At 38.4% G+C, this 20,511-nt stretch overlaps 1 protein-coding gene across 3 annotated transcripts; it reads right to left on the bottom strand.

Moving 5' to 3' along the window:
* Nucleotides 1-1,528: 1,528 nt before the first annotated feature.
* LOC131768440 (uncharacterized) lies at nucleotides 1,529-19,737 on the bottom strand. Of its 3 annotated transcripts, XM_066158552.1 has the most exons (4): nucleotides 19,619-19,737; nucleotides 18,084-18,156; nucleotides 6,074-6,163; nucleotides 1,529-4,120 (listed from the first exon to the last, which is right to left on the bottom strand). In XM_066158552.1, exons 3-4 carry the CDS (start codon nucleotides 6,119-6,121, stop codon nucleotides 3,257-3,259), a joined length of 912 nt encoding a protein of 303 aa, XP_066014649.1. In that variant the 5' UTR covers nucleotides 6,122-6,163; nucleotides 18,084-18,156; nucleotides 19,619-19,737; the 3' UTR covers nucleotides 1,529-3,256. The 3 variants fall into 3 exon arrangements, with proteins under 3 accessions (XP_066014649.1, XP_066014650.1, XP_058940163.2); XM_066158553.1 differs by lacking the exon at nucleotides 6,074-6,163; XM_059084180.2 differs by lacking the exons at nucleotides 6,074-6,163; nucleotides 18,084-18,156; nucleotides 19,619-19,737 and adding an exon at nucleotides 5,120-5,205.
* Nucleotides 19,738-20,511: the final 774 nt, after the last annotated feature.

Genomic DNA, 20,511 nt, shown 5'->3' with positions numbered 1-20,511 from the left:
TTTACTGGGTAATGAGGCGCACAACAGATGATCAGTCATGGGGTATCAGATGGACCCTCTTATCTACGCTGGAGGACGTAGATTTTGGAGATGATCTAGCCTTGGTCTCCCATACTCACCAACACATCCAGAAAAAGACGACCCGACTCACCACTTACGCACAGCGAGTTGGCCTGAAGATCAGCCAAAAGAAGACAGAAGTGATGCTGCTGAAAGTGTCCAACCCTAAGAGAGCGACGTCACCGAGCTGTCAGTCTTCCAAACAAAGAACCTCAGGAGAATCCTGCAAATATTTTGGCCTGACACCATCTCCAACCAAAAGCTACTCGCCCACTGTAATCAAGACAGCATGGAGACCATCATCATGGGAAGGTGATGGAAGTGGATTGGGCACGTCATGAGGAGAGAGCAGGACACCATCATTCGTACAGCCCTTCACTGGACACCTGAAGGAAAGCGCAAGAGCAGAAGACCAAGAAACACCTGGCGCCGAACTGTTGAGGCATAGCTCAAGACCATGCAACACACTTGGGGTACCATCCAGAAGCTTGCCTGGAACTGACAGACGTGGCGATCCTTCGTAGCCGCCCTACGTGCCACACGCATAATGGGCATGAGTGATGCTTCATTATGTTTCTACTATTTGCAAACATGATAAAATACCATCAAAAATATTTTCAAACCATTTAATGTAACCAATACCAACATCAACTCAACTTTAAAACTAAAGAGAAAACTTGATTGATGTTTGGAATTGATTTCTGTGATGCTAAATGAAATCCAGGTATTATCTCAAGTTTTTCACAAATGTATTCATGATCGAATCCTAGGTCTCTCTTCGTCATCAAGTTTTGATCATTACATTTAAGCTCTAGCTTGTCTTCTCTTTAAGCAAACTTTTGTAGCGTATGAAACATGTTAGACAAATTTCGTACTTCATTACCTAGAGTTGCTAAGATCATGGGTAGTTGGCCTAAAGAAAGCTACATTATAAGTAGTTACAGCAGAGGTTACCGAATAAAATAACAGAAAGAATGTCAAAAAGACGCCGTGTATTTCCAGCCAGAGGAAAATCATGAAACGATAATAGTCAAAACAGGAAAAGTTTTCAGAAATTACATGTTCAAACACTAGTTGAAAACGACTTTTCTTTTTAATTTTTTCGCGAGAAAGAAGAGGTTGAAACATTAGGAAAAATGGTGGGGCAAGCAGTCATACCTGGCAACTTCAAGAGAAGATATAAGAGAAGCCCATACGATTCTGGCGTCTTGATTTACTAATTCACTGTTATCACGAACAACAACGAAGGTCCTCAGCTGCTTGAAGATAGCGCTGGCTAGCATGCGTTTTATCGCAAGTTGTGAGAACATCGTCCCCAGGTTCCAGACCTCGCTAATTCTTCCCTTCCCTCCCCATCCCCGGGACTGGTCTCTTAATCCCCTTGAAGAAACACTTCTACAGCCAGTGCTGAAAAGTTTTATTACAGTTTTTATTTTGATGAGGGGCTAAAAAATAAACTAACAAGAGCTACGCTCTTAGGCGTGGCTAGATCTATATATTACCGTCCTTATTCGCTCAACATAAATTGTTAGCAATGACGTTTGTGTCTTACCTGGCATTCGTCTTCATCGACTGCCAATTGACCGAAAATTAAAATCATTTGCAGTTAACACTTCTAGCCTTTCATGTTGTTTCTGGTTCTAAGGGGGGTAAGCGAAACCCTACCTTTGAAGATATTCCGTGAACTGCGGGCAGCAGTTTTTCATAAATGTAATTGGTGCATGGTTTGTCGTAAAACAGAAGACAATTCTGAGTCTTATGTTTTATTCAGCAAGCGACTAAAGCCTTTCAAATTCAAATAGATAACCTTTATTCATGGAAATTTTTTCATAAACAATAAATTGCTGAACATAGCCTCAGGAAAATTCGACACTTTTCAAATATAAAGCTTATTCTAGTACGGGTATATAAACTACTGATTTACCCTTTCGCTTTTAGCTTAACCAACCGATAATTACACGTTTTTAAAACATCTGCGATCATTAGTAATAAGTTTCACAAACATTATTCTTTGCCTTACAATGAATAATTCAACTTCGATAACAATTACGAAGGAAGCCACTTGGACAATACTTTTAAGCATCTGTTCTGTTGTTGATATAAATATTGAAATCGTCTCAGTTGCTGAATTTTGATTGGAATCGAGGCAATGGTCTCGAACCTTGGTCATAAGCCAAGGACCTTTTTGTAGAATGTACGAAACTTGTTTTGCACACTCCGTGGGAAGTTTTGAGATATTTGTTTGGGTGTTTGCAGTAAAATAATAATTACATTTATTGAAAAAGAAATAGTTAAGGCCAACTCGCGTCAATTTCACTCTCATGGAATAATTGCTAAATACAGCTTGGGAAATGTCGTGGTCACCGATTAGAAATACGAATTACAGATACGTCTTGAGGGTTCCGCTGAGAACTGCCCAAGTGAGTTGGGTTCCCTCGTTAAACATTATTAGAGAGTCTAATGGGGTTAATAGTTGGCCGTAAAACGGCCAAAAATTTAGCTGTTAGGCGTAAAAATTGACGCATTTTAGACCGTTAGTCACAAAAAAGTTAACCGTAAAAACATTTGTGGTGATAGCAATGGAATGATAATAACTGTTAGCCGTAAAATGGTCAAATTTCAATTGTTAGCCATAAAAAGCCAGCAACTCGTTGAGCCTCCCTTTTTCATTTAGATGTTCGGAGGCTAAAAAGCACCAACATACAATAAAATTTTAATCCTGGTTTCGTTAATCCTTTTTTTCAATAGCCTTTTTAAAATTATTTTTCATATAATTCTCTATTCCCTTAAGAGCATCCAATAATGAAATTGCAGCAAATTACACTAAGTTTTTTCTCAAAGCTTGCAGATCTGAAATCAGATTTCACACTTACCCTGGGTTATCTTGAGCCAGTTTTGAACAACATTGCCCAGGTGTTAACAAATGAAGGAAACTCGTGGTATCTGAGTCACGTGTGCCAAATGACTTCCTAGTCCTTGTCTCCAGATGATATTAGGGACTTTATGCAGCCAGAACGAGAAAAACCTGGCTTAAAAATGACTATATTAATTCCGAGCCTGTCGAGCCTGTTGATTCTAATGGTTCTGCAGGTTTTACACCTTCTACAGTTTCAATTAACTTGTCTCCGCCTGTCCAGCCCGCCGAGTTTCTCGAGCCCCTAGAGTCTGTTAAGCCCGTCGAGGTCCCCAAGCCCGCCTAGCCTGCCAAGCACACGCCCGCCACGCCTGCCACGCCTGCCACGCCCGCCACGCCCGCTACGCCTACTACGCCCGCCACGCCCGCCACACCCGCCATGCCAACCACGCCAGCCACGCCCGCCACGCCCGCTAAGCCCGCCACGCCCGCCGAGCTCGCCGAGCGCCTCCTACGTATCAGTAGCTGAATGGCGATATCAGAAATACGTGGAAAAATCGCGAAACTCCAGCGCAGTAGCTGAATGGCGATATCATAAATACGTGGAAAAACCCTGACTCTCAAGCCTGTAGGTTTTGCAGGTTTTACACCGTCTATAGTTTCTCTTATCTTCTTATCTTCATCAATGTGGTATTTGTACCACGTGTTATTATTGCTTTTACTGTTTCCAAAAGAGAAGTTTACTTCCGAGCCATTCCTACAGTTCCAAAAAGGTTCATAGTACTTTATTAGCATCCCCTCAATACAGGGGGCATAGTCGTCAATTTCCAAACTCATAAACCGTACCTTGAAATCTTGCACCTGTAAGTCTTTCGCCTCTTCCAGTCTGCCGCGGTGGTAGTTCAGGCGTTCTAAGACACTTGTTTTAGACATTCCCACATAGATTGGTTTGTCCTTTGACGGACGGACCCGGTTTCCATAGAGTGAAGTCTCACCATCGTAATATATAAGGTAGACACCAGGAAATCGGGAACGCTTAGCAGGATAATCATCACTTTTGGAGAGTGGATAAAGAGACAACTCTTTCACGAGTTCCACGGAAATCCTCTGCAGCGTGCAGATGAACTCAACATCTACATCCTGTTCTTTATGTCTTTGAGAAATTTCATCTTCCACTGCTAACTGGTGCTCCTTTTCCATTCCAAGCTTAAGAGGAGAATAAAAAGATTTAAACATTTTTTAATGCGGGCAAAAGTATTATGATAGTTCTCACATGTTCTTTACACGAAGTATTGCATCGGATCACAATACAACGCAGTTAGCCGAGAAAGAATCTTAATTGAACAAAGCTTTTATTCTTTGCTTCTTATTGTTTCTGATGTATAATCTTATTTGCTCTTTTTTACATTCGTGCAACTATTTGGGTCAAAATTAAAGCGAACCATATTTTTCGTTTTAGTTAATTTTCAAGACAAGAATTCGGAGGGGGATATTCTGGGTTCTGAAAGCTGCATTACTGAAAAAAAGAACGGGCAAATTCCTTAATATCGCCAAAAATATACACAGTACAAACAACACGGAAATAGCAACTTAGAATTTGTAAATATCCAAACGTTCTGGACTCAAAATTTTACGGATGTGACATTCCAACTTTAAATTTCAGATTCAAAATCACAGGAGACACGACCAAAGAGAAGAGGTTTTATTTCGGATTTTTTTTACTTGCGTGTAAACGGCGAAACGAATCCGGAACAATTTCGACTCGTGTAAATCTAGTTCCAGTTGGATAATTTTCGAATTTGGTCTGTTTCAGAAAGAATCAGAAACTGAAAATGGCTCGGAATACATTGGAAGACTTTAAAGATATTTGATACCGCTCAAAGTGCTACAAAAACTATCAAAATACTCTAAGAAAAATTGTCTACTATCGGCGCAATATCGCAAACCTCAATGTCCTCGTATGCATACTTATTACGTTATCCCTACGGTTCTAACTAAAACGTAGCATTTATCTCCTGGATATATCTGAGTGAGCCCTTGTTACGGATTCAAAAATGTTATGTGTCTACCTAAAATCTTTTGTAAAAACCTTTTTTTATTGTTCACTTCATCGACAGTCGAAGGGTCAGAAACGTACCTCTGGCATGTTTATTTTCGCCCTTATTCGCTCAACACAAATTATTAGCAATGAAGTTTGTGTCTTACCTGACACTTGTCTACATCGACTGCCAATTGACCGCAAATTGAGAGTCGTCCGCAGTTAACACTTCCTAGCTTTCATTTTGTTTCTCTGAAATCCCACCGTTGAAGACATTCCGTGAACTGAAGATAGCGCTTTCAGTATCGGAGCATGTACTCCAAAAAAAAATCTCTTAAATGTGATTGGTGCATAGTTCGTCGTGAAACAAAAGACAATTCTGAGTCTTGTGTTTTATTCAGTAAGCGACTAAAGCCTTTGTCATGAGTAATTGTTGAACATAGCCTCAGGACAATTCAACTCTTTTCAGACATAATAAATGTTCACACGTCCCGGACTCAAGTGTTTGGATTCGACGTTCCAATTTTAGATTTCAGATTCAAAATTACCGGAGACACGATGAAAGGGAGGAGGTTTATTTCGGATTTTTTCTACTTGTGTGTAAACGGCAAAACGAATTCGGTACTACAACATACCGGATTCTTCAGGAATCTGGAACAATTTCGACTTGTGGAAATCTAGTTTCAGTTGGGTAATTTTCTAATTTAGTCTGTTTCCGAAAGAATCGGAAAAACTAGAAACGGCTCGGAAACAGTGAAAGACTTAGAGGATAATATTTGGTGCCGCCCAAAATGCCACAAAACCTACCGAAGTACTGCAAGAAAAATTGTCCGCTGTCGCAATATCGCGAACCCCAGTGTCCTCCTATGCCTACGTATTAAGTTTTCCCTGAAGGTCCAAGTAAAACTTAACATTTTATCTTACGGATGTATTTGAGTTAGCCCTTGTTACGAAGTCACAAATGTTACGTACCAACCTAAGATCTTTTTCAAAAGTTTTCTAATACTTAGTTCATCGACATTCGAGGGGTCAGAAACATATCTTTAATTGGTATGCTAATACCAATAATATCGTCCTTGTTCGCTCAACATAAATTATTAGCAATGAGGTTTATGTCTTACCTGACATTCGTCTTCATCGACTGCCAATTGACCGCAAATTAAAATCATCCGCAGCTAACATGTCTAGCTTTTCATTTTGTTTCTCTGGTTCTAAGGGGGGTAAGCGAAACCCTACCTTTAAAGATATTCCGTAAACTGCAGGGAGCACTTTTTCTTAAATGTGATTGGTGCATGGTTTGTCATGAAACAAAAGACAATTCTGAGTTATAAGTTTTATTCAGCAAGCGACTAAAGCCTTTCAAATTTAAATAGGTAACCTTTCTTGATAGAAGTTTTGTCATGAATAATAAATGGTCGAACATAGCCTCTGGAAAATTCGACACTTTTCAAACATAAAGCTTATTCTAGTACGGGTATTTAAACTGTTGATTTACCTTTTCGCTTTTAGTTAAACCAACCGATAATTATACGTTTTTAAAACACCGTGGAAACATCTGTGATTATTGGTGTCACGGATATTCTCATAAAATCACGTAGTGCAAATATCTAATAAGTTTCACAAACATTATGCTTTACCTTACCAATAAATAATTCAACCTCGATAATATTTACGGAGCAAGCTACTTAAACAATACTTTTAAGTATCTGTTCTGTTGTTGATATAAATATTGAAATCTTCTCAGCTCCTGAATTTTGATTGGTCGTAAGCCATAAACCTTTTCGCGGAGTGTACGAAACTCGTTTCGCTTTCGCACTCTCTGTGGCTAATTTTGACATATTTATTTGGTTGTTTGCAATAAAATAACAGTTACGCTTCTTGAAAATAAAATACTTAAAGGCTAACTCATATCAATTTCGCTCTCATGGAATAATTGCTAGATAAAGCTAAGGAAATGCCATGGTTACAGATCAGAAATGTGAATTACGTCTCGAGGGTCCCGCTGAAAGCTGCCTTGGCGAGTTGGGCTCTAATTAAATTTTAATATTATTCGAGGGTCTACATGGGGTTAACCGTTAAAAATTTAGCATTTAGGCGTAAAAATTGACAAATTTTAACCTTTAGTCACATAAGGAGTTAACCGTAAAAAATTTTCTGGTGACAGCAATGGATTGATAATAATTGTTAGCAGGTAATTTAGTGTTAACAACTGGGTTGAAAACGTAAATTAGCCACCGTAAAGGGTAAAAAAGCTGACGTTTCGAGCGTTAGCCCTTCGTCAGAGAGATACTCTCCCACCGACGCAGCACCACAGTTTCTTTCGAAACTTACCCCTTTATTCATTTGATAATAATTGTTAGCCGTAAAATGGCCAAACTTTTAATCGTTTTTTAACCGTTGCTCAAAGGACGATAAGTACCAACATATGGTTAAATTTTCATCCGGGTTTCCTTATTCCTTCTTTTCAAAAGCTTTTTTCAGACAATTTTTCAGTAATTCTCTATTCTTTTGAGGGCATCCAATAATCAAATTGCAGAAAATCACTCTGAACTTTTTCTTAAAGCTTACAGATCTGAAATCAGATTTCACACCAACCCTGGGTTATCTTAACCCAGTTTTCAACTACATTGCCCAGGGGTTAACAAATGAATGAAAGTCACATGTGCCAAATGACCTTAAGCAGTCATGACGAGAAAAACCTCGCTTAAAAATAAATAAATACTTATGGTTCAAATATCGTGAATGACTGCAAATGTTTAACGTCCCTTAAGGCGCTACACCTCAACTTTTAGCAATACCTATGTTAGCAACGTAGTGCAAATGCAAACTTTAAAAATTTTCAGTCAGGGCTTCGGTTCTCAGACTACAAAAAATTTTGGCGATTTCACATTGTCGTTTGGTAGAGTACGTTTGAGAAAGGTAAAGAATGCACGTGCTGAGCTATTGTTTCTGGTCATAAGATCTGAGTGTCAAGTGATTGATTCAAAATACTGACTTAAAAATCTACGGATATTGTCATGTACAACAATTGCGAGGGAAACTATACTATAGCCGGCTAATCTTTTGATAACAAGTTGCGGTCAAGGTTGCAGTGGAGTAATTTTCAATCAACACCTAAATTAGCATATGCTAAAATATTCATCATGGTGGAACGACGTTTCCTATCACAATACATTGCAGTTAGCCGAGAAAAATGCCTCACAATTAGTGTTTCTGATGTTTAGCCTTATTTTCTCTTTCTTACATTCGTGCAACTATTTGGGTCAAAATTAAAGCAAACTATAGTTTCGGTTTTGTTTAATTTTCCAGACAAGAATTCGAGAGGAATATTCTGCGTTATGAACGCCGCACTGCAGGAAAAAGGATTGGAAAATTCATTTTTACATTACAGAAATTAATTTTTAAACTTCAGTCAAGTTTTTCTTTAGTTTGAAAGTTGAGTTGATAATGTTGTTGGCGATATTAAATAGGTTGAAAAATTTTAGATGGTTTTTTCTCACGTTTGTCAATAATTGAATTTACTGGAAGGTGGAGTTGCTGCCTCTTGTTAACATGAAACGCAACGACAAGTTTTATTAATATGTAAAAAATTTTCATGTGACTATCTGCTGGCAAGTCTTTGTATTACATTTCAACCAAACCATTTTCCACAACTTATAAACACTATTTCAAAATAATTAGTCAGGGAAATGGAAAACTTGTGGCATATTCACTACGTTTGAAATGCTATGTCCATAATTAGCTAAAGGGATTGAGGGGGGTGGATGTGGGAATAGGCTCCCTTGTCTGTATTATTAATTTGCTAATCGCTCCTGTTGGCAATGTTTTGATGAGGTTGGGCTGTCAGGGCAAAGGAACTGAGGATTTTAGTAGGCTGTGACTTTTTTCAAACTTGGAAACTATCATCGTGGAAGCCATTCTTGTGCCTGGTAACTCATTCTTATTCTGTTTAATTAGTTTTAAGAAGGATACAACATTTTATAACACAAATTTGATGCATAGGATGTGCATAAAAACTTTAATTTGACTACACTTTTAGAGCCAATACCAGTCTTTTCACATAATAAAATGTTAAGAGGATCAGAGGAAAAAATTATGTGCTATATATCTGGAAGATTCCATGTAATTATTTTAATCACATGAATATCAACTGATACTAGGAGATATTAGAATATTCAAAAGAAAAGAAAATTTGGTTGAAAAATTAGAATTCAGCATGCACCGAATAAGCAAGATTCTTAGAAAAAGAAATGTGTAACAATGAAAAAGCTAAGCAAACCTTTTTACAACACCTGCTCTTGAATTCGAGAACTGTAAGCAACAATTGTACTTACCAGCGTGCTTGTGAGCTCAAATTGCCAGGACCCCGTTTAATTACACAATCAAAAGTCGAACGCTTCTTGCAAAATGTAATCACTATCAATTCCGGAGATTGATTCCACAGTTTCCAGCATTAACAAAAAATTATCGTATCGCAAGTATTTTTATCATAACCCGAGCAATAAGTACGCCTCGAGACATTGAGCGAAGAGAAAGTGGCTCCATGTTTTGTGAGACAACCATTTCCTGAAGTTGGAACGAATCGAGTAGAAAGCATGAAAACATAGCGCTGAAAAGTTAGACAACCAAACAATGAAATTCACTCATCCCGTGCGGTACGTAATTTAATTCTCAGATGTTTGACGGGTTCTCACATGACAATGTGTTGGAAAATATCAAGAACGATACGCAACGATTGTTGCTTTGCCTTCTCAATGCTCGATCTTTGAGAAATAAGTCAGCGTCGTTTGTGGATTTGGTATGCGATAGCAAAGCAGATCTATTTGCTGTTTCTGAAACCTGGCTTACAGACAATGACACTGCTATTCTTAGTGAAATAACACCACAGGGATACAAACTCCTTCATCATCCCCGCAGTGATCGCAGAGGAGGTGGGACTGCATTGATTTTCAAAGAATCTATCAACGTTGAAAAGGTTTCAGCTGCAGGAAAAGAGTCATTCGAGGTGTCAGAATGGTTGGTCAATCCTGTGGCTACTACTCGTTTGCGGGTTGTTTTAGTCTATAGGCCTCCATATTCTGTTAAACATCCTGTGTCTACTTCAACATTTATCACTGAATTCTCAGATTATCTCGAGTCTTTGGTCATGTCAAGTGAGCCTTTGTTAATACTGGGCGATTTTAACATTCATATGGATCTACCTGATGACACTGACTGTAGAAACATGTCTGACCTTCTGGTGTCGATGGGTCTTAAACAACATGTTCTACACCCTACCCATGAACTTGGTCACACACTGGATTTGATCATCACTCGTATATCTGATAACATCATTGCTGGGTGCCCCTACACTGGTGAGTTGTTTTCTGACCATTTCCCAGTCTTCTGTCAACTAAAACCTGAAAGACCTCCGGTGGCCATCAAACATCTGCAGTTCAGAAAAATTAAATCAATTGACCGTGATCAATTTTCCGAGACGATTTGCTCTTCTCAGCTCTGTCTTGACCCACCGGACGACTTGGATACCCTAGTCAATTGTTACAATGAGACACTAAGATCTATACTAGATATCTATGCACCTGTCTTGTCCCGTGATATTGTTGTTCGGCCTCGAGCACCGTGGTTTAATGATGATATCAGAAAAGCTAAACGGTCGAGACGAAAGGCTGAAAAGAAGTGGAGAATTACTGGCCTATCTGCAGATCGTGCTGCTTTTAAAAAGGAAAGAAATCGTGTGGTGAACTTGATGAATGAGGCACGTCGTGTCTACTACAATCAATTCATTGAAGATAATAGTTCTGACCAGCGGAGGCTGTTTATGGCAAGTAAGAGTCTACTGAATATGCAGCCGGATAGAGCTCTTCCTCCTCATACTGACGTTTCTCTGCTTGCAAATGACATGGGCGAGTTTTTTATTACCAAGATTGCTAATATAAGGTCAAAGTTGGAAGGTATCTCTCCATCGCATCTTCTGTCGACGTCGGAGCCTGATCTGGTATCTGAACCTAGCGATATTGTACTGTCTGATTTTCAATGTACAACGGCTGTAGCAATACGTGATATGATTACATCAGGGAAGAAAAAAACTTGCATCTTGGATCCAATACCTGCGACTCTGTTATCTGCCTGCCTTGACCCACTCCTTTCTGTAATAACGAATATGGTTAATTTGTCCTTACGAACTGGATATTTTCCTGACGCCTGGAAAACTGCTGTGGTACATCCATTATTGAAAAAGCCTGGTCTTGATCCTCTTTTCAAGAATTTTCGACCAATTAGCAACTTGCAATTTGTGTCCAAACTTACTGAACGTGTGGTAGCCAATCAGATTCAGTGTCACATGATTAAGAACAATCTCTTCCCTCAGCTTCAATCTGCTTATCGTTCCCATCACAGCACTGAGACTGCATTGTTAAAAGTAAAAAACGATTTGCTAATGAATATGAACAAGGGGCATGTATCACTCTTGGTGTTATTAGACTTGAGTGCCGCCTTTGACACTGTTGACCACAAGATTTTATTAAAAGCCCTTCAGACGAAACTAGGTGTTTGCGGCTCTGCTCTTTCGTGGTTCAAGTCTTATTTGGAAGGGAGATCTCAAAGAATTTGCATAAAAGAGACGCTTTCGCAGTCATTTGATTTGAAGTGGGGTGTACCTCAAGGTTCTTGCCTCGGCCCGCTTTTGTTTACTATCTATTCAAGTGATTTGTTTTCTCTCCTGGAGTCCCATTTACCAACTGCGCATGCTTACGCGGACGATACTCAGTTGTATCTGTCCTTTAGTCCTAGTGTTGGCACTGGTGAGTTGGATGCGGTCACTGCCATTGAAAATTGTATTCGTGACATTAGACAGTGGATGTGTGTGAGGAAATTAATGCTAAATGATGTCAAGACTGATTTTATGCTTGTTGGGACACGGAAGCAACTCACAAAGGTGTCTATCGATGGCATCAGAGTCGGAGATTATAATATTAGTCCTTCTTCATCAGTCTGTAATCTGGGCACATGGTTTGATCCGCATTTGAATATGGATGTACATATTACCAAAACATGCAGCAGCTCATTTTATTATCTTTATAATATCAGACATATTAGGAAGTACTTATCTAGAAGTAGCACTGAAACACTAGTTCATGCGTTTATAACAAGCAGACTTGATTATTGCAACAGCCTTTTGTATGGGTTACCGAAATATCAGTTGTCTAAACTCCAGCGTGTTATGAATGCTAGTGCCCGTTTGGTATATTGTGCTCCAAAGTCGTGCCACATCACGCCTCTACTTCACGAATTACATTGGCTGCCTGTTTGTTATCGTATCGAATATAAAATAATTCTTCTTACATTTAAGGTATTGCATGGTATGGCGCCCGATTACTTGCGCCATTTAATATCTATCTTGCCGCCATCTAGGTATAATTTAAGGCGCAACGATGACTCTGCAGCTTTATTAACTTTCCCGAAGATAATATCCAAGAAGACCCTGGCAGATAGATCGTTTAGTTGTGCCGCCCCTAGACTTTGGAATTCGCTTCCTACCACAATAAGATCTATTTCCAGTTTAGATATTTTTAAAATTAGACTTAAAACTTTTTTATTTAATAGGGCGTTTAATTAGTTCTATAGTTTTTATAATTGAATTGCATTATTTTAGAATTGTAATTTTGAACTTCTATTTTAATTTCTAATTTAATATTTATTGTAAGGCGCAGTTGAATATTTTTATAGAAACTGCGCGGTATAAATTTAAATTTAATAATAAATTTAATAATAATAACAATATTGTCAAAATCGAATTGGCGCGTCAGACTTAATGTAAGTTGAACATCGCTGACTCAATCTCATTTTGATTTTCGACAAAGCGCGATTCTTTTAAATGCATAATGTAAATCCTGCGATAGTTTACTGAATAACTGAAGGGAGAGAAAAGTAGAAAATTGCGCTCGCCGTTCGCTATAATTTGAAAACAAAACAAAATCCTAGAAAGATAACTTCTTTTCCCCTAACACCACGACTGTATTACACATTCCAAACGATAGGACAAGAAATAAGCTGCAGAATACAAACCCTGTGAAATGTTATTCGAGCAATGAACAGGCGGAAGGGCTTTTAGGAGATAAATGCCAAAGTCAATGTTTTACCCAAACGTGATCAGTTTAATTAAAAACTGAAGTTAGTATCAAACGACGATTGGTGAAAAAAAGGTTGGAATTATTGTGGGCCTTAGCGTACGAAAAAACCAAATTAAGACACGACCTACCTCATCTTCTTTCTCGGATCCTTTGTAGTTTGCTTGTCTTTGTTGATGATCTCTTTTTAGTCTGTTTTCAGGAGCGACTACGAATTTTTTTCTCGCGTTACTTTTCGCTAGATATTTGCCTTTTTACTTATGCCTTTTCTCGTTCTCTCTGAGTTCCTCTCGCCGTATTCTGCCTATTTTGGCGCCTTTTCTAACTTTCTTTACGTTGTGTATTGGTTGGTTTCTTTGGTCGCTCTGTCTCTTTCTATCCAGCCTATTTTCACTCAAAACCCTCTCTCCACGAACTTGAATTAAAACAATTTCCTCCATTTGATAAAGCTATAGCTCTGCCAGTATTGTTGCTTTGCGAGCTGATTAGAAATTGCAAAATGCTGAGAACCACTGTTCAACTAAAACCTCGCCAGTTTGATTTCCCGCTCAAAACGCGGGTTGCGAATTATATGTTTAAGCAGGTTCACATCTACTAGCCCATGTGAAGCCCTCGTGTAATGCCTAACCGTTTGCCCGTTTGCTTCACTAAAGCTCGGCACGCGAGTATGCGCACTTCATTGTCATCTTGCCGGTGTCTCCTAGCGCACGATACTGGGGTATCCAAGTTACGTAAGCAATCGAGCTTGCACATTATCTTCTTCCTCGCCCTTCCATTACGAAATAGCTAAGATAGTGCCCGCGGTACAGTTGGCCGCGCATGCTAGAAGTAAAAACCTTCAACGGATGCCCGTACGGTCATTAGTCTAAATTATTTTGGCTTCTTGGGTTACTACTATTTCGAATAGTTATGGGGCTTCGCTGCACGCGCTGCGAGCTCCACTATTATTATACGCACGCTAAGCTTCCAGTTTTAAGACCCAGACTTACACACAATTCAGCTTTTGTGTTTCAAAAAACCTCTTTCCGCAAAGTAAAGGCTCGATATATTCGATAAGGGGTCTTAAATCTTCTAAGAAGTAAAATTGGATCAATACTACATTCTTACTCAGTTGAGTGATCTCTTTTTTATTGAAAGCTTTTCATCCAATATAAATATCAAGGTATAATATAAATATCAAGGTAAGAAGTAGACCTTACAGTAAATCATTGATATCTTCTAAAAGTTGAGTAATTTCTGTTATAACTTTCTAGGTTAGATATTAGTGGCGTTTCCGTCAGATCGTATTTCAGAACCTCGTGCGTCTTTACTAGTCGTCTGTGTGCATGGTCTGTGTTTTTGCGTTTGCGAAGTTTATTGCCTTTATTGCGAAGTTTTTGGATCCTACGTTTATAACTACTCAGGCGTACAGATGGGACAATCGGTAAGCATGTGTTTTTTACCTTTCTTAGTTTCATTTCGTCGGTTTTATTTCTAGTTTAGTTGTTTTGCCGTTTCGTGTGTTCGTGTTTTTATCACATCCAATTATTGTTCGGCTTTGTCCTTTCGCGTCGCATGGACTAGATATTTTTATTTGTATTTTGTTTTGACGGTTTTAAGCATTGGCATATTGTAATAAAGATAAATCATTGGAAGTCAACATAAAGTCCAGTGCTCTTGATCAGTGCTTCGACGTCCTTTATTTTTAATGCTGAACTTGCGGTAATTGCACCTGGAGTCAGTTACACTGTATTAATAGCGTTCCAACTACATATCTTTTAATTGTTTAGAAACCGCTGAGAGTTTTTGTGCTGCTGTTAGGGAAAAAAAAGCTGAGGTTTTACAAGTCGGCCCCTCGTTAGAGCCTTGAGATTTAAAAGCAGAGGAGTGCTTTGAAGAGCTTTTCCTAGAAAATGGACACAGTCCTTGCATGAAAATGATATAAAGGTGCAAGAGTTCAACGTAAAAACAATATTTACCTTAATAAATAAAAAATATTATATCTTTTATCTGCATTAATTTCTGAGCCCTTTACAACAAAGAGGAACCCCTGTCTATAGGACACAACGGAGGTTAATTTGTCAGTTCATGTCACGCTACTTTTGCGACTAATTCTCGTGACAAAAGTAGATCAATTAGTCTCTCTTTCTTTTCCCTTAGGGTTAGATACGAAAATTATTTTGTAGACAACTATTATCGTCCTGTTCCGAATCCGCTTAACATAGTCTACTAGCATTGCCCCTGATCAAAATGAAACCGACGGGTTCCTTTCCTCCTTTCATCGACATTCAAGATCCGAATTAAGAAAAAAATGAACCGGTTATGCTTTAGAAGTTACTTCTCAGGGGCTTTGTTCCATCAATATTTTCTGATTGGCTAACACAAAAGGAAAATTAATGATAGATATCATAATGTTCGTGTCAAATTATGTGGTAAACACACTATGGAGTAACCGTCGTTTGCATTCTTTGATGTGATTAAAAATATCTTTTCTAAGAAAAAGCGGGACTGGCAAAAAAGGCTTTGTAAATGTTTTGCGAAAATTCCGGATTCTTAATTTGCATGCAAATGATTCGCCTCAGTCTTCTTGCTTAATAAGCCTGAAGAGAGCAGATAATTAACAGATTGGTGAACCAATGATCACATTGCTCTTCAACATACACAAAAATTGTCGTGAATGGCCTAAAGAAGTAATTTCAAGGTGGTGGATGGTCTTAATGAAAACTGAGTCGGAGCAGCAAGTCCTGAGAAACTTCTATATAAAGAGAGATAAGAATCCATGAAAATCACTATTCCTGAAAGACATCTTTCTTCTGGCAAAGTAAAGATCTGAGGAAATTTATGGTAAGATTCAACAGAAACTTGCGAGGATTTGGGTTCTCGGCTGTCTCCTAACGAAGAGATCGAATGGTGTTAGTTGGTCGATTAAAAAGCAATTGGAAAAAGTGATAATTAAGAAGCAGTAATGTCTAAGATTTTATTGTTTTTATCATTTATTTAATCATATCATTTTATTATTTATTTTTGATATTTCTTTATCATTACGTTCTATTTCCCATCGAAAAATTCATGAATATGTTCATATCTTGGTTTCTCAACGTAACTGTTGAAGAAAATTGCCTTTGTTATTCATTTGTGATCAGTCATCCTTTGGATTTTATTTTGACTAGGGCAGCGAGATCAAAGTCTGATTTGCAATACAGCTATTAAGACTTATTAATTGACAATTACTGTTCAAGCGAAAAGCTTCTCTTCCATGACTACATTATAATGTGGCTGGTGAATTTCGTCATTTGAAAATTCGAGTCACATTAATAGTGTGTCCTTATTGCTGCTTGATTTCTTTGCCTCTTTTTGTAATATTTATAGAGTCTGAATTGTGCTAGAATAACATCTCGTGCCATGTTCCTTATGTTTAGTGAACTCTACGTGGCCTCTGTGGTTTGAGGCTCCTAATTAACTCGCATCACTGCCTCTGAGCTCACAGGTAACTCAAGCTCCAGCTGTGAGACGATCATCCTGTGTAATAAGCGTCATGGCGAAAATGAAAGAGTTTGTATGGGAATATTTATGACCACTCTTAGGAAGTAAGGGACCACGCCGTAAGTTGACACCAATTTAACGGTTTCAACGGTCGCGTGTCGTGGTGAATGTGTTCGCGGGTTGTTAGAAACGTGTAAACTGGAAATTTTGGAAGCAAACTGCGGCTTGGCGTCGGTTCCACCGGGAGGATCAAGTTGGTAGAGAATTGAAATGAAACTACAGATTATTTGGCTAGATTCTGCGTTGGATTTGTGGCCGCTCGGTCATTTTGAGCATGGATTTTTCGCTTCTCAGATCGGATATTCGGAAATGGAGTGTGCAACCTTGTAACGATAACTCGCTATAACGGCCTCGTTTTAACAAAGTAAGCGTTCAGACAACAAGCGATACACTGTGGAAGTAAGGTGAGGCATTTTTCATTGAAAATTGACTGTATTTTTAATTCCTTAGAGTGGTCGTAAATATTCCCATACAAACTCTTATATTTTGGGCATAACGCTTATTACGCATATGATCATCTCGGTGGAGGTCGTGCCGCCAATTCTGAGCTCGAACCCTCTCTGTCAGTTTCAAATGGCGCGCAATTAAACTTATCTTTCCGCGTCGTTGCTCACGGCATCGAATGCCTATTTGTAAATTGTGCACGCTCAGGAATCATCAGTCGTAAACAAAACTTCCTGGTTCCTGTAGGTCTCTTCTTATTTTTAGCGATGTATTCGATATAAACCAAAAATGTTTGCGCTATTGTATGACTATATTTTCCCGCGCTGGTGGGCAACTCTTTGTGTGCATATTGTAATGCAAAGATAGCAGTTATTTCGAAATTCTGGAGGCAAATTTCGCAAACATTTCCATCTTCAATTTTCTTAATACTACAATGAAAATGAAAAAAATCGGGCTTGGCATCTGCTAGCCGTTAGTACGGCGGTAGATGCATACTAAAAGTTATAATAAGCTTCAAATATTTTAAACCACATCAGAAACATATTTGATAATAGAAAACAAGAGGCCAAACACAGCAGTAACAATCTGCATCAAACCATATTCTACTCGGACACTGGTTCGGCGATAAATGAGAAGCATATTTATCCACTTCTAACCGAATCATCTTTGCTATTTTTTTCCCAAAACAAGTTGCGCGTACCTCGAGTTATGTTTCCTTGTTATCAAGTTCGGACATAACGAGTTCGCCTTACTTTCACATTCCTTTTAATCGCAAAATTTTACCGCAAACGAATCATGTTTCTCTCTATTAGCTTTTCAGGAGATTTGGGAATTAACGAACTTTAGGATCCGAGATCAAAATGCCGCGGAACTCAAGGACGAGACAGATTCTTGAAATTGGACCTGAAGACGCCATTTTGATGAGGACAGCATAACAACATAATTGCCTTTAGGCTAGCTCATGAAAGTGATTTAATACTTTCCGCTTCGTCGTCCACTTTTTACGATGACAATCATATTTAAACCATCAAGGGCTTACCTTTATTCGCAGGGGATTTCGCTTTTATTAAATCACAACTGTATGATGTTTGCAACAGACTCAACCCGTAAAGCTGAAAAGGCAACAAGGAACAAATTATTTTCCAATTAATGACTTTAATCTACCATCAGCGCCTGCTGTCAGTGATGCCAGTGATAAAAGTGTAGTGACCCGGCCAGCGCGTGCAAAATGATCGATCGTGCGGCTGAAAATACTATTCCCCTCTGGATTCTCTTTCTCCTGTCATCTTTCCCATCGACAGGAGAGTTGATAGAAACAGCTGCCAAGTCTTCCGAAATATACTGTTTATTTGTTATGAGCACTCGAACACTAGGACTGAGAAACGTATGGCCAGTTCTTGTAATATTTATGAGTTTACGAAAGTTAAACGAGTGAAGGATGACACAAACTTGTTATTGTGTTGGCGAAATGTGATTCAAAATGTGGCGAAAATTCTGTATAAGACATGATTCATTTTCTGTTGAGATGAAAATATGTCAGTGAAGGCTAAAACGCCTACTTTAGGATATCAGAACATTGTTTCAACAGTTATTGTTGAACAGCTCACACTTCAATTGTTTTTGAGAATGAAACCTTTCTCCATGGTAACAACTGTTTATCTCTTAAAATTTTGATCGTGAAAGTGTGATGCTTGACATTTTTCGCTACTGTGCTGACATATCAATTCTCAGCCGCTACGTAGAAGACCATCCTTAAGGTGATTTTAAGTTTTTGCCTTCAGTTTTTTTTCATGATAACCTGTTGAAACGTGAAAACTTTATCATTAAAAGTTCATATAGTTTTTAAGTATAGTTGTGGTAGAAATGAATTGACCGTAGTTTAGTGTGGTTGATAATTTAGCATCTGGTGAAGTTGAGTGTACTTCCGCGTACTTTAAGCTTCAGTCCGTGTTGTTGGTGAAATCAGTGAGGTTGCTTTGCATTAAATAAGCTTTAATCTAGTACACTGTAGTTCAGATGGTAGTCCGATTGCAGTTTTTCGTAGTTTGTACAATTCTGTGTTGTTTAGTGTAGTTTTTCGTAGTTTGTACAATTCTGTGTTGTTTAGTGTAGTTTGTTGTAGTTTGGTGTAGTTTGGAGTAAGTTGGTGTAGTTTGGTGCAGTTTTGTGAATTTTGGTGCAGGATGCTGAATGTAGCTGAAGTTCTTCAGCATGGTTTGGTGTAGTTCCGGTGTAGTTCGATATAATATTTTTTCAGTTAGGAAATGAACTTTATTCGTTTGTCTCAAGATAGAGTCACTTTGGATGTTGATCGCGATGACTGCAATACTACTAGTCTTCATCAGGCGATGAGATCGATTGATTATATAAAAATTGATTGATGTATGTATTAAGTATCGATTAATGCACCACGAAAGAACAATAAGCACATATTTCATAACATTTTTTTCAGTTAGTTTGTCTTAGCTTTTTCTAGTTTGGAGTATTTGGATGAAATAATAGTTAATTGATGAAGTATTAGTTAATTAGCAAAATTGTTTCCAAGTTTGTAGTTTATAGTGAGACTCTACTCACCTTTAGTGCGCATAGAAATAGTTTCCTGTGAAAACGGTTAGTGACTTGACGTTCTCGAGGTGTTTGGGTGCGAATGATGATTCCTGAAGTACCAGTTACTTTCATAAATGTATTTGTTAACCAGGGAATTAAAAAAACCTTGGGCATGCATGGGCTTGTAAAAAATTCCATGCATTTGCACTGGTTAAAAATAGTAACAGCGCACTACGCTTGCGTAAAGCCAATTAACAGTCTTCCCACGAACCGTAAAGGCCACAAAAGTTCATATTAATTTAAAAGACACTACGCAATATACTTCGCGTCGCGGTTCGAACTCCGTCAATCTTATAGAGGACCCACATAAGTTCAGTGCAGCTAGAATTTCAGAGAAATGATTCAAATTCTGTGACAAGTATAATTTTTCTTCTTTGTCGTAGCACCCACCTTCAAATAAAAAATTAGAGGCCAGAGAAAAGTTCTGGTTCTATTGTTTGTTTCATGCGTTTTGCAATTATTTTTTTTAAAAACTTCATGCTTTGTTAATCAGGGAAGTAAATAACCTTGAACAAGCATAGGCTTGTCAAAAGTTCTATGCACGTGAGCTGGTTAAAAATAGTACCAGCGCACTAGGCTTGCGTAAAGTCAATTAGTGGTCTTGCCACGAACCGTAAAGGCCACAAAAGTTCATATCAATTTAAAAGACGTTACGTAAAATACTTCGCATCGCAGTTCGAACTCCATTAATCTTACGGAGGACCCACATAGGTTTAGTACAGCTAGAATTTCGGGAAAATGATTTCAATTCTGTGACAAGCGTAATTTTCCATCTTTCTCGTAGCACCCGCCCTCAAATAAAAAATTACAGGCCAGAGAAAAGTTCTGGTTATCTTGTTTGTTTCACGCGTTTTGCAATT

The sequence above is a fragment of the Pocillopora verrucosa genome, chromosome 11 (genome assembly GCF_036669915.1).
Source record: "Pocillopora verrucosa isolate sample1 chromosome 11, ASM3666991v2, whole genome shotgun sequence".
Classification (NCBI taxonomy): Eukaryota; Metazoa; Cnidaria; class Anthozoa; order Scleractinia; family Pocilloporidae; genus Pocillopora; species Pocillopora verrucosa.
The sequence above is the reverse complement of the archived record's forward strand: the minus strand, read 5'-3'. Positions and strand labels throughout refer to the sequence as shown.